At 56.9% G+C, this 13,513-nt stretch overlaps 6 protein-coding genes across 6 annotated transcripts; 4 read left to right on the top strand and 2 right to left on the bottom strand.

The window, feature by feature from the left end:
- Nucleotides 1-515: 515 nt before the first annotated feature.
- EX895_002679 (uncharacterized protein) lies at nt 516-1,190 on the top strand (the record flags this gene model as incomplete). Its single annotated transcript, XM_029883277.1, has 1 exon — nt 516-1,190. One exon carries the CDS (start codon nt 516-518, stop codon nt 1,188-1,190), a length of 675 nt encoding a protein of 224 aa, XP_029740312.1.
- Nucleotides 1,191-2,129: 939 nt separating this feature from the next.
- Nucleotides 2,130-3,353, top strand: EX895_002678 (uncharacterized protein; the record flags this gene model as incomplete). Its single annotated transcript, XM_029883276.1, has 1 exon — nt 2,130-3,353. The coding sequence occupies one exon, from the start codon at nt 2,130-2,132 to the stop codon at nt 3,351-3,353; it is 1,224 nt and encodes a 407-aa protein (XP_029740311.1).
- A 1,272-nt stretch (nt 3,354-4,625) lies between these two features.
- On the bottom strand, nt 4,626-5,507 carry EX895_002677 (uncharacterized protein; the record flags this gene model as incomplete). The annotated part of the gene is made up of 2 exons (XM_029883275.1): nt 4,626-5,339; nt 5,427-5,507. The coding sequence occupies 2 exons, from the start codon at nt 5,505-5,507 to the stop codon at nt 4,626-4,628; spliced, it is 795 nt and encodes a 264-aa protein (XP_029740310.1).
- Nucleotides 5,508-7,619: 2,112 nt separating this feature from the next.
- Nucleotides 7,620-9,896, top strand: EX895_002676 (uncharacterized protein; the record flags this gene model as incomplete). The annotated part of the gene is made up of 1 exon (XM_029883274.1): nt 7,620-9,896. One exon carries the CDS (start codon nt 7,620-7,622, stop codon nt 9,894-9,896), a length of 2,277 nt encoding a protein of 758 aa, XP_029740309.1.
- Nucleotides 9,897-10,468: 572 nt separating this feature from the next.
- EX895_002675 (uncharacterized protein) lies at nt 10,469-11,414 on the top strand (the record flags this gene model as incomplete). Its single annotated transcript, XM_029883273.1, has 4 exons — nt 10,469-10,881; nt 10,989-11,050; nt 11,154-11,239; nt 11,322-11,414. 4 exons carry the CDS (start codon nt 10,469-10,471, stop codon nt 11,412-11,414), a joined length of 654 nt encoding a protein of 217 aa, XP_029740308.1.
- Nucleotides 11,415-11,595: 181 nt separating this feature from the next.
- On the bottom strand, nt 11,596-12,688 carry EX895_002674 (uncharacterized protein; the record flags this gene model as incomplete). The annotated part of the gene is made up of 2 exons (XM_029883272.1): nt 11,596-12,243; nt 12,329-12,688. The coding sequence occupies 2 exons, from the start codon at nt 12,686-12,688 to the stop codon at nt 11,596-11,598; spliced, it is 1,008 nt and encodes a 335-aa protein (XP_029740307.1).
- Nucleotides 12,689-13,513: the final 825 nt, after the last annotated feature.

Genomic DNA, 13,513 nt, shown 5'->3' with positions numbered 1-13,513 from the left:
GCGGCATGGAAACGTCGACTCTAGTGAGAGTGGCGTGTTGCCGGTGTGGTTGCAATCTCCAGGCACCTTATGGCGTGCCGTCCGCGCCGCTGCTGTGGCCTCTCGAGGGGCCGAGGGGATGTTGTGTCCTTTGGCCTCCGTTTGACACCGCCCTTGCGCCTCGGTGGCTGACTCTTTTCCCACACACCCCATCGAATGCAGCTCGCTTCTCTCGCTTCTCCGGACTGGCTTCTATTTCGCGCTGTGAGGTACAGCAACCATTCGCACTCGCATAGCGGGCCGCGCCTCGCTTGCGTCGACGTGCGATTCCACCTTATAAGCAGCCCTGCTTCGCCAAAGAACGATGTCCTGATCCGTCCCCTTACCCAACACACACACACCGCTGATCTACAATCAGCCCCTCCCTCTGCTACCCTCTTTCTTTGTGACCACCATCATCTACCACTCCCTCTTCTATTCCTTTTCCTTTCCTGGTCGTTGATCGTCACCACCACCGTCCAACTCATATCGACAACATGCAGCTCCGCGCTTCCGTACTGTTGTTGGGTGTTGCCGCCGCTGGCTTTGCCGCGGCTGCCCCCGCTGTTGCCGTTGAAGCTGCTCCCGCTGCCGTCAAGCGCGACAACCCTGCTCCTGCCGCCGTCGAGCGCGACAACGGTGCCCCCGCTGCCGACTGGGGTCTCCAGCCCAACAAGCAGTGGTCGTACAAGCGCGATGAGGCCGCGGCCGACTGGGGTCTGCAGCCTATCAACCAGTTCTCGTACAAGCGCGATGAGGCCGCGGCTGACTATGGAGTAGACCCTAGACAGTTTGCCTACAAGAAGCGCGACAACGGCGCTCCTGCTGGCGACTGGGGCCTCCAGCCCAACAAGCAGTGGTCGTACAAGCGCGATGAGGCCGCGGCCGACTGGGGTCTGCAGCCTATCAACCAGTTCTCGTACAAGCGCGACAACGGCGCTCCTGCTGGTGACTGGGGCCTCCAGCCCAACAAGCAGTGGTCGTACAAGCGCGATGAGGCCGCGGCTGACTATGGAGTAGACCCTAGACAGTTTGCCTACAAGAAGCGCGACAACGGCGCTCCTGCTGGCGACTGGGGCCTCCAGCCTAACAAGCAGTGGTCTTACAAGCGCGACAATGGCGCTCCTGCTGGTGACTGGGGCCTCCAGCCCAACAAGCAGTGGTCGTACTAAATCAAGAATACAACATCTCCATCTCAGCATCATGCACCTGTTTTCCTTCTAGACATGTTTCCGTTTCCCCATAGTCACGGGCCAGGCCTCACTCAGAGTTTTGATACTGTTGCGCTTTCTCGCTCGCCGCCTTGATACTTCTTGCTGCCGGGAGGCTGGCCTCGATGGGTGTAGAACGATTCTTGCTGTCCGCGGGCGCTCTGTTTCTTGCTCTGCTCTGTCTCGATGCTCTCTCCAACGCCAAGCACACTCTCTTACTCTTCTGTGATTAAACCTTCTCGTACTCCTTTGTAGTAGTCGGCGTCGAACCCCACGTCTGTGCGTGATTCGATCCCTCTCGCCCTTTTCTGTCGCTCCTTTTCTTTTCCTGCATGCAAAACGTATACTCGACCCCTCCCCCTTTACTGTGCGATGTCTGTGCTGTTAGGGTGCGTAGGATCGAGGATCTGGGAGTGGAGGGATGGCCTGTGCTGAGCGTGCATGAAAGAGAATATTGATCATGCGGTAGTTGTGTTGAGGGGATGGTGTCAGACAGCAGCGGACGTTGAATTCCTTGGTGAGCCTTCTTTTAAAGTACAGGGGACGATTAAAGCGACAGTGGGCGGAGTTTCGAGGTCAATCATCATCATACGGTATCGCTCACGGCTCAAAACATTGAACAGATGCCGTCTTTTCATCGTTGTCTGGACTCGACGGCCAATGTTTGTGTTGACAGTCGGGGCCCATGGCGGTGCGAAGAGGGGAAAGGAGAGGGAGAACGGCGAGGCAAGCCTTTCAAGAAGCGAAAGAGAGATAGTGGTTCTGCCACTGAATTTTTTGGTTTCGGAAATCGGCGATGAACTAGTGTCAGTTCGCGCGTTGGCCGTTTCGTGTGCACCCTGCATGCCTTTCTTCCCCTCAACCCTTCTACCATCTCCTCACAGCGCTTCGGTGATAACGATGGCTGATGGCAATGTCTCCTATGCTAACTCTGCTGCTGCTGCTGGCGACGGCGGCCGCGGCGGTGGCGGTGTAGCGACGCAAATTCGACGAAAGTCGCGTACTTCAACATCAGGCGCATCACCTCAATCGCGCGGGCGACGGGGAGCGTTACGGTTGACCTTGTTCGCAGTACTCGTAGCGTTACTGGCAGTACTAGCACCGCTTGCGTTTCCAGAATCCTTCCTCACCTCTGAACAAGTCTCGCAAGTCACACGGTTCTTCGAAGATGCTGGCCTCGGCGATGCGCTCCACACTATCGGGTTACATCCTTCTGCGAGCTCATTCCTTGATACCCTTTCCAGTAACACCACCTCATCCGACCACATCCGCGGAGGGCACACGAACAACTGGGCAGTGCTTGTGTGCACCTCGAAATTCTGGTTCAACTACCGCCACATCGCCAATACGCTCGGCATGTACCGCACGGTCAAGCGCCTCGGCATCCCGGACAGCAACATCATCCTCATGCTCGCCGACGATGCGGCGTGCAACCCCCGCAACAAGTTCCCCGGCAACGTGTGGGCCTCGTCGCACAACAGGCTGGATCTGTACGGACACAACATCGAAGTGGACTATCGTGGTTACGAGGTCTCGGTGGAAAACCTGATCCGACTGCTCACCGGCCGGCTTCCCCCCACGACGCCCAAGTCAAAGCGCCTCGAGACCGACGCGCGCAGCAACGTGTTCCTCTACATGACCGGCCACGGTGGCGACGAGTTCCTCAAGTTCCAGGACTACGAGGAGATCTCGGCCGTCGATATCGCCGACGCCATCGAGCAGATGTGGCAGAAGAAACGCTACCACGAGCTCTTCTTCATGGTCGACACCTGCCAGGCCAACACGCTCTACAGCAAGATCTACTCCCCCAACGTCCTCGCCACAGGCTCGAGCGAAAAGGGCCAGAACAGCTATAGCCACGGCGCCGACGACGACCTCGGCGTAGCCATGATCGATCGCTTCACCAACTTCGTCCTCGAGTGGATGGAGGGCATGCACAAAGGCTCCAACGCCACATTGAACGACCTCTTCCAGGCGTACGATCGCGTTGTCATCGAAAGCGATCCCGGTGTTAGGAAGGATCTGTTCCGGAGAGAGTTGAGCCAAACCAAGGTGACCGACTTCTTCGGTGGAGTCAGTCAGGTCGATCTTACGCCCAGAGCGAAACAGGTCATGCTCATGTAGAGACCAGTCACGGACAATCAACATTCAGGCTTCAAAGGAGAGCAAACCTGTGTGATTGGGCGGGCGTGTGTCATAGGAGACCATGTATTTATATTGTGCGTGCATTCGCGCCACTCCGAGCGCGCAATCATTTGAATGCCAAGACGAGTTCACCTAGCCTTGGAAATGCGTAGAGTCGAACAGGGAAGGGGCACGGTGAAGGATGAAGCAGAGGCATTGCGCTCGTTCTGCTGACAGCACAGGAAAGTTGTGCGATAACGACTTCGGATCCAGGGACGACGGGGACGTTGGGAGGCCAAAAAGACTCACCTCTGCGAACCATGTCGTGCGTGTGCTCGTGTCGAGCCAACCTTTTTCTCGAACGACGATCGTGGACAAGGACTGATAGTTCGATGGCCATCCTGCTTGGTTGTTGGTAGATACGAGAGGCTGTAAGTCCCGTCCTGTCCATTGTTGCGCATCGCCTTTCCAGAGCCATGTTGCTCGCCTGGAGGCTCTGAGCAGCGTCGCAGATGTGCCAGGGAGTGCTAGGCGCCGACAACGGTCCAGCTGCTTCAAGATGCCTGTTGAAATGCAAACATAGTGACACGTGCCAAGATCGCAACAGGAGCAATGGGGCCACAGACGAGAGCGACAGAGTCGCCCGACGATCTGCACACCAGGGTGAGAACGATACGGAGTCAGAGAGTGCAACATCACCTACAGACTATTGCTATAGAGCCAGCACGTTGCCATTCTCTCCTTGAGACCAAAGGCAGTCGCTCAAAATTCGTTCGTCCAACCCGAATGGGTTTCGTTGTGCGAGCTAAAGAATCGGTAGGAGAAGCGGTCGTAGGCTGTGTCGAGCCCGGACCGAAACAATGGCAGAAGCGATCGTCCTTGACACATACATGCGAGGGCAGGTGAGAATCGTCGTGCGCCGAGGGAAGACCAAGTGGTGTAAAGCAGCGAGGAGGAGTGGGTGGACCGACATTCGATGGCAAGCACAGATACGCGTTGGAACTAGAATTGCTTGCAAAGAGGCCCGAAAACCATGGCCTTATGCTACGCGAGGGGGCGTGGGGTCCCAGGGAGCAGGGCCGTGCGTGAAAGTTCTTGTGCATGCGAGAGCCAAATTGGACCGTAGGACGTGGAATCGAAACGTTTGTTTTGAAGAACCAGCCAAAATGGAAGCAACATCGTACACGAAAAGAAAGAGTACATCGATACAAAAAGAGGCGGAAAGCAGGCAGACGAGAGTCCTATTTTGGGGTGAGGTCAGTGCGTTGACGTTCAATCGTCGCGAGGACGAGGGACATCATCGTCGTGGTCACGAGGAGGGCTTCGACTGTCGTAGCGTCCGTTACGCTCGGGGACAGGTTCGCGGCTATCTTGGCGGTCACGAGGCTCACGGCTGTCGTCACGTCGACGAGCAGGAGGGCTGTCATCGCGACGGCGGGGAGGAGGGCTACGGTCGCGCTCGTCGCGGGGAGCAGGAGCAGGAGCAGGAGCAGGATCGATTCGGAGCTTGTTGCCACGGAGCTCGATACCCTCGATCTTGTCGAGAGCGCGCTCGTAGTCGTCACGGTTGTCGTACTCGATGAAGCCCTCGTCGGGATTGTTGTGGTCGACATCGGCGAAAGAGATGGAGCCGTGCTCACGACCAATGTCCTTGAGATCCTGCCAGCTGGTGTTGGGAGGGAGGTTGGAAATGACACAACGGAACTGGCCGCGGCGGATACGAGGTTCACGGCGAGGAGGAGGGGGAGCACCATAGCGGGACGAGGGAGCATCCCTGCCATAGCTGCTGCCGCCACGACGGTCGAAAGCGTCAGGACCGTGGCCGGCAGGCTCACGACGACGCTCACCGCTCTTTGCGTGCTGGACTACGATTCGCTCGCCCATGAAGTTCTTGCCGTCGAAATCCTTGACGGCATCTTCGGCATCACGAGGGTGCTCGAACTCGACAAAACCGAACGAGCCCATAATGCGGACATCGTGCAGGCGCTGTGTTCATAGCGTTGAGGTGTGCGAGAGAGTCAGCCAAGATGCGCAACGGTGATTGATGCTTTGGAGGGTTGCCCTAATACTTACGCCGTAGTCACGGAAGAGATCCTCGATGTCGCCACGACGGACGTCGGGAGCAAGTTTGCCTACGTAAACTCGAGTGGACATGGTGTGCTGCTGTGTCTTGGAATGAGAGATGGTCGAGAGAGAAAGAGTGGATGGAAGCAATTGAAGCGAAGAAACTCAGCGATTCGACTGTGCTTACATAGAAGCCACGCACACTGCTCAGGTGGCTCCGGCGCAGAGGGCTTCTCGAACCGCGTCGCTCTCTTTTTCAAGGCTTTGTGGGGGTTATTTCCCAAAATCTGTGCGAGTGCGTTGATCTCACAACGGTAATGAAAAAAGAGCTTCGGAAGCACAGACGGACCTTGTCGCTGAACCCTCAACATCGGCATCCGGGATCAGGGACCATGGACTACTTTTCTGCCTGCCAAATTCGAACCCAGCCTGAACGGCGTGGAACTGTGACCACCGGACCGGAGTACGAGAGAGTTGCATCCGGGAGAGCGCCGGGAAGTTGTGAGAGAGGATACTCTAAGTTGGGTCGGGACAGACTCAATCCTGACCGACCGGCTTTGCAATTCCAAGTGCAGCATGACCGCAAGCGAGCCTGCCAGGCAACGGGGCGCTTTACGTGCTGGGCGGCAGAGCCAAGCACGACTGCCATGAGATCGCCGTGGTGCTCAGGTTTAGTACTGTATCGCACCTTGCACCGAGGCGTCGGCAAGGGATCGACCGGGCTTGTCGCAGGAGGCTCGCACATCAGGTTGTGTCATACGCGGCAAGGAGACTTTTGGGACCCTGGACGTCCAAGATGCGAGATGCAAGCTGCAAGCTGCCAGCTGCCAGCATCTCCCATCACGCCAGAGCTCGATCAAAGCAGAAGTAGAGGGGACTTTGAAACATGAGGCAGCAGAAGATCATTTGCTGATCAGGCACAATTAAGGATCATCCTTGCCTTCCTGTCGGCCGTCTTACGACGTTTACTGCAACTCGCTGCGAGCAAGCTGCAGGCCTCTGCAACGAGACAGGTGCGCGCGTGTGTGTCCCTGAGACTTTGCAGAGAGCACCCTCGAATTTCTGTGGGCCTCGCTTGCAAGAAAAAAGGTGGACAATGCGCGTACAATTGACCTGGCCCACCGTAGAAGAAGCAGTTCTCTCAGCATTTGTGTTCAGCTTGGGATGTTTAGGATGTCTAGCAAGCCATCGAAGATGATACTGTTGCGGGACTATCATCTTTGCGAACGGCGCCCCGGAAATGCCGCGATTGCATCGGCCAAAGAGACCTAGCGCAAGGACGAGTCGGCTTCGGTGTGCATGTGTGTGTCTGTCTCTCTCTCGAGATTCGACGGCAATTCAAAAAGAGCGAGAAATCGAGAGAGTTGCCTGCTTTGCTTGGCCGTGCGTTGGAAGTTTCTTCTCTAAAAACTCGTTTTGGGTCCTGCCCCACTTTGTTCCTGTGGCGCTTCGCTGGCTCGCTGACTGCTGCTCCCAAACGATTTGGGTGAGGCTGGCGTGAATTTGTGGCTCCGCGCATTTGATTTTCGCACGCTCTGCACGCTCTGGCGATTCTGCCTCTCAGGGCTGACTAGCACAATCAAAAAAGCGAGGCCAGCGAACGAGCTTTCTGCCTCCTTTTCGCCCTTTCTGCCTCTCTCTGCCTCTCTCTTTCCCTCGGCCTGTGTGTGTCTGTGTCGCTTGTCTAGTCGCATCTTTGGCAGTCCGCTAAGCCTAATCAGCGACCGTCTTTCGCTGTCTGTCAGCCCTTCTCTCTTCCCCGCTGTTCCCGCGACATTGAAGTGCAACCAACCGCCTTTGTCTCGCATCCTCAGCCCTTGCCTGCATTGTCGTCTCCAATCGCCGCCACCATCATCATCATCAAGAGGAGCCGCATTGCTATCGTCGCCGTCTCTTGTGGCAAACATCTCGAACCGCGATCCTAACGATACAGTGCAACCTTGATCGGCCCCGCTCACGTATCGTCGAGGCACGCACAGGCATCTTCCGTCCTTGAACCTCGATCTCGTCAGCGTACAGACATCCCGCAACGCTCTTTGTGCTTGCTCTAGTTCTGCGACATCCCTGTTCGACGCTAGGCCTCATCACGCGCGCCTTCACCCTCTCGTGCTTCCGCATCCTCACTCGAGTCTCCTTGCGATCGGCGTGCTTTTCTGTTGGATCCCTCACCACCTGTTCTCCACGCTACTGTCTCTTTCCAGCATGTCGTCGCTGGCCGTCTCATCAGGAATCAGCACTATGCAATCCACTCCCGCTCACGAATCTGGCACCGCCTATGCCACCCCTCCCACCCAATCTACGTCGAGCTTCGCCAGCGGCTCCAACACTCCTTCCCACCAGATCCGCATCAACGGTCAGAGCTCCGGCATCGGCGAGTCGCCCGCTCCGCACTCGGCGCGTTCGTATCACAGCTCATCACATCCGCACCAACCCAACGGCACCAGCTCCAGCTCCAACGGCGGTGGCAAGGACAGAAAGTGGAAGCAGATGTTCAAGTTTGGCTCCATCGGCCGTAAAGCCAGCGGCAACGCGGCAAACGACCGCAGCGTGTACACCGATTCAGCCGAGTCGAGCACTCACAGAGCTGGCGACTACTTTGACAATGTTCAGTACACTGGCTCGCACTCTGGCTCCACCTCGTTCCAACCCATGAACGGATCCACCGTCGTCACAGACCCTAGCTCCTTCTCCAACGACAGCTACTCGTCCGAAGATCGCAACGCTTCCGGCTCCATCGGCGACGCCATGACTGCCTCTGCCTCCGGAAAACTGCAGCCACCGGCCGACATTAGCGATAACGACTCGTCTCACCAAGGCTTCGCCTCTCGCCTCATGAGGCGTGTCTCGAGCGCACCAGACACCAACAAGCTCTACAAAAACGGCCAGAACGCTGCCGCCGCTTCCAAGCTCAACGAGGCCACCTCTTCCACCAAGAACGGCTACTTGTCTCCCGACACCTCGGCGAGCCAGCACGGTCAATTTGCGTCCGAGGGAGGCGTGCCTGCCACTCCCAGCAAGGATCAGCTCAACGCAGCTTACTTCTCCAACTCGCCCGTCCGTATGGACAGCAGCGCTACTTCGTTCAGCTACAAGGACTTTGAGAAGGGCCGCTCGGTCAGCGCAAAAGGCTCTTCGACGCCCAGGTCCGGTCGAATCGCCTTCCCCGGTACCAATCGCTCCAAGAGCTCCAGCGGCAAGGACAAAAAGTCGCAGCCACCTCCGCCCAGCAGCTCTGCCAATCTCGCCGCTTTGGCAGGTATCACCTCCGTCAACCGAGGCCCCGGCAGCTTCCGACGCACCTATTCCAGTAACAGCATCAAGGTCAAAGAGGTCGAGGTGGGGCCCAACAGCTTCAGCAAGGTCAAGATGCTCGGTAAAGGTGATGTCGGCAAGGTTTACCTGGTGCGAGAGAAGAAGACGGACAAGCTGTTTGCCATGAAGGTTCTCTCCAAGAAGGAGATGATCAAGCGCAACAAGATCAAACGTGTCATGGCCGAGCAAGAGATTCTGGCCGCCTCCAATCACCCTTTCATTGTGACGCTCTACCACTCGTTCCAGTCCGAGGATTATCTCTATCTCTGCATGGAGTACTGCATGGGCGGCGAATTCTTCCGAGCGCTCCAGACACGTCCGGGCAAATGCCTGCCCGAGGAAGATGCCAAATTTTACGCCGCGGAGGTGATCGCAGCGTTGGAGTACCTGCATCTCATGGGCTTCATCTACCGCGATCTCAAGCCCGAAAACATCTTGCTTCACCAGAGCGGTCACGTCATGCTTTCCGACTTTGATCTGTCGGCCCGAGCAACGCAGCGTGGCGGTGCTCCTGCCATGATCCGTCAAGCGACGCCCAACAGCGCGCCCCTCGTCGACACGAGAAGCTGCATTGCTGACCTGCGTACCAACTCGTTTGTCGGCACAGAGGAGTATATTGCCCCCGAGGTCATCAAGGGATGCGGACACACCTCGGCCGTCGATTGGTGGACATTGGGCATCTTGATCTACGAGATGATCTTTGCCACCACGCCGTTCAAAGGAAGCACGCGCAACGAGACGTTCTCGAACGTGTTGCGCAACGAGGTGCAGTTCCCGGACTCGATTCCCATCTCGTCGTTTGGCAAGTCGCTCATCCGCAAGTTGCTCATCAAGGACGAGCTGAAGCGCATGGGCTCGCAGTCGGGCGCGTCCGAGGTCAAGCAGCACAAGTGGTTCTCCAACATCTCGTGGGGCTTGTTGCGCAACTCGACGCCGCCTATCGTTCCAGCTTACTCGAATGGCGTCGATGCCGTCAACTTCCGCAATGTACGTGAGAGTCGCAGCTTGAACCTGGATGACCAGGGCCACGACACTAATGCCAAGCCGGCGGCCGTGATCAAGGCTGTTGCCGGTCAGAAGAACGTCGGCGACGAAGAAGGCGATGCCGTTGTGAGCAACCCCTTCAGCGGCTTTTCGAGCGTCACGCTCAAGCACGACGATTATTAATGTCGTTTCAGCTCATTTCACCTCACTTTTGCATCGCAACCCCGACCCGCGCATACGTTCCGCATACACTCACACAACGCTCCAGCGCTCATCACAAGTCATACTCTGCCTCGTTCTTACGTTATTTCTCGATCTTATTCCAACGTTTCGACACACATTAGCACTGACGCTCTGCAATTCGTTTTCTCCGAGTTTAGTCCGCGTGCCATTGTGTGCTCTCCTACGACCTTGAAGCTGAGATGAGTGTACGTTCCTCCAAAGGCCGTCAGATCCAGCCATTCCGTTACGAGTGTGGGTGTGATAGAGGACCGGCTGCGAAAAAGAAATTTTGGTCGCGATTTCTTGAGACCCTTTGTTTTTGGTGTGGTTGAGAAGAGTCAGTTTTGGACAGCTCGCACGGACTTCCATGGTCGCGAGTCCGTTGTTGCTTCCTTCCTCTGCCCGCATATATCCGCATCGACGAAGCAGCTATCCTCACAACACGCACCGACGAGCAATCGCTTCGTGAAAGCTGCTGGTAAAAGTATTGGACGTCCCTCTCGACTGATTCCACCGCCTCAAGACACTTCACCATGTCATACTATCTCACGTTGATAGGAACGCGCGACAATCCGCTCTACGAAGCCGAGATCACTCCCAAGACAGCCGCCTCTTCTTCGTCTGCATCCACGAGCAGCGGTCTCTTCTCGTCCGCGTCGAGCTCGGTTGGTGGGGCGTCGGGCGGGGCGGCTAGCGGGGGGGCTGGTGCCGCCTCGGATGCGGGTACGAGTGGAGGAGGAGGAGGGATGTTTGGAGGCTTGCTGTCGCGTATCCCAACCACAACCAGCGCGTTGACGTCGAGCGGGAATAGCACTGCAGCAGGGAGCGGAGCAGGTGCGACAGGAGCGGGGCTAGGCGCAAGGAGGAAGGAGAGATACGAGCTGCAGATGATTGCGCATTCCGCATTGGATACGATCGAGGATGCACTCATTACAAGTCCATATCTGTAGGTGCTGTCGTGGACCGAGTGCGATCTTGCCTCCCTGCAACGCAGCTGCGATGGGTTGGTGGAAGCAGACTGCTGACCTGATGTCTCATTGTCAATACCGACAGATACTTGAAAAGCATCGACCGGATCCAAGAGTATACTACGAGTTGCTTTGTTCTCCCAGGAAGTAAGTCGCCTTTTGCTGTCCCTCCGGACTTTGCTCTTATGCACTTACCAACGCTGACCAACTTCAATCCTGGATCGGATCTCGTCTGCCCCTCCGAAATCAGACGTCAAGATGGTTCTGCTACACGAGCACAAGCACGAAGATGGCATCAAGAACTTCTTCCTCGACGTCTGGGAGGCGTATCTCAAGGTAAAGAACACCCCTAGCCCATCACTACTGTTTCTGACAAAAGTCATGCTGACTCTTCCTCTATCCGACCTTCATGATCTAGGTCTCGATGAACCCATTCCAGGACGCAAACGCACCCATCGAGAACGCTGCTTTCGACGCACGAGTCCGAGCAGCTGCCAAAAAGTTCCTCTGATCCGCATCACCGACTTCGCAATGACATACCCCGCCTTGCCCACATCTCTCTCGCACACGCACTCTGACCAAACGAGCGAGGACGGTCTTGCGTGAATGTAGACCCCTCGCACACGTTTATTCCGACCATGATCGAATCTCTGCAAAGGGTATAACACCTACAAGAATCAGACTACAAACATTCAATAGCTCCAGTGCGGATCAGCGACGCTCGGCAGCGGGGTGGGGGTCAGGAGCGCTGCAAACTGCTGCTGCTGCTGCTGCTGCTGCTGCCGAGGTTCGAGCTTGATCATCGGCAGGTGGAGCTGGGTTGGCGACGAGGCGTTGCTCAGATCGCTGGGCATGCGTATCAACGGCACGTAAGGCCTTTGACCGCGGTGGGCGCTGAGGCTGTACTGGGGCAAGGGGCTGTGCAACGCAGAAGCGGGTGCGGAGCGCGGCGTGGAGATGGACGCGGACGAGGCGCTGGTGCCGGCCACGCTTTCTCTGGTGTCGACATCGCTCGTGCTGCTGCATCGACTGCTGGCAGAAAGGTAGCCGGCGTGTTCAGCGTCGACAAGGCCTAGGGCGTTGTCGTGGTTCAGCACGCCGCCACCGCTTTTGCCGCGACCATACCAAGATGCTTTGGGAGCGCTTCGCACTGTGCTGTTGCCAGCATTCCACTCCGCCATCTCTCGGCCGTTGCTTGCGCTTGCCGCCCCAAGCGCGTCCCACCTGCGCTGCAAATCGTCCCGCTGGTCCAACAATCGTCGAACCATCCCTTCCAAATCGCGCCTTTCGGTTCGATCCCACTCGCTCTGTCGCCGAAGCGAAGCCACCTCTCCCTCCAACTACCAAGCAAACAGAGTCACGTTGGGTCAGCATACACGGTTCCCTTCTACGGGAGGACTTCTGAAGGCGAGCGGCGTGACTTACCTTGAAGATATGCTCTTCTTTGCGATCTCTCAGCCTGCGCTGTGCATTCCGATTCTGCTCTCTTCTCCGTGCTTTCTGCATCAACTTGGCGGCCTGTCTCACTCCTTCGTCGACGTACTTGCTGCTGCGGCTGCGCTTCTTGGATGCGCGCTCGGCGCCGGCGTAAGGGTACGAAAATGCGTCGAGGAGTAGGGCCGAGCTCGCGCCGCCGGCGGTGTGTCCGAGGTCATCGCGAATGGGCGTGGTGCAGCTGCGGTTGTTGCCGCTGCCGAAGTTGTGATACGACGAGTGCGGTGCAGCTGGGGGACAAGATACAGACAAGCCTCTGCCAGCGTCGTTGGTGTGATGGTAAGGCATCATTGGGTCTGTCGACGAGGAGGGAGGATTGGACGGCGGGTGGTGCTGGTAATAGTGCTGGTCCCACTGCGTACAAGACTGGTATTGATGGGTTGTTGACCAAACCGCACTTGGGGTCGTGACTGCTGTCATGCTGAACGACAATTTGAGCTTGTCGACGCTGGAACCGCTGTGATGGTCTGGTCAAAGGCGAGGCAGTAGAGCTGCTAAAGACAAGGAATCAACTACGAGTTTGGGTCGAGCCTCTTCTTGTGAGCTGGAACTTGATGCACCTCTGGTCGATGTTGTTGAGGAACGGGGTCACAAAGAGAACGGAGCAAGAAGGAAGACGAAAGGAGGCTTCACGCTTGTCAAGGGAATGCATATAGTCGGCACTCCTTTGGGTGAGCAGGCAGCAGATGGAGCGAAGCACAGAATCCAGATTCCGGCCTGCAATGCAGCAGCAGCGGCGTAGCCAGGAGGCGAGGCACTATTCGCCCCGAACGGTCCCAGCTAGACGGACCACACTCTGAACACCTATCTCTGCAGGACGGCCAACGAACCGCTAACCGATGGGTAGCCTTCGTGCTCTTGGCATCGTTGTGCACATCCTACGCAAATTTCAGATCCAGGGTACAATGCACCGGTCATGTGGACTTCTCGCAGCAAGAGAGTTGCGGACCAGCTCATTTCTCGGTACCTTTGCTGCTGTTGCTGCGGGGTGTGGAACCCAAAAAAATCGTCCCAGTCGCAGATGCCTGTTCTGAAAACCAAACGCCGAAGCAGGGCGCATCAAAAACCAACCGAGCAGCGGAGTTCGAGTAGGAACAGGCAAGCGGGCGAATTGAC

The sequence above is a fragment of the Sporisorium graminicola genome, chromosome SGRAM_16, assembly GCF_005498985.1.
Source record: "Sporisorium graminicola strain CBS 10092 chromosome SGRAM_16, whole genome shotgun sequence".
NCBI lineage: Eukaryota > Fungi > Basidiomycota > Ustilaginomycetes > Ustilaginales > Ustilaginaceae > Sporisorium > Sporisorium graminicola.
Note: the sequence above shows the minus strand (reverse complement) of the source record. Positions and strands in the feature narration are given on the sequence as shown.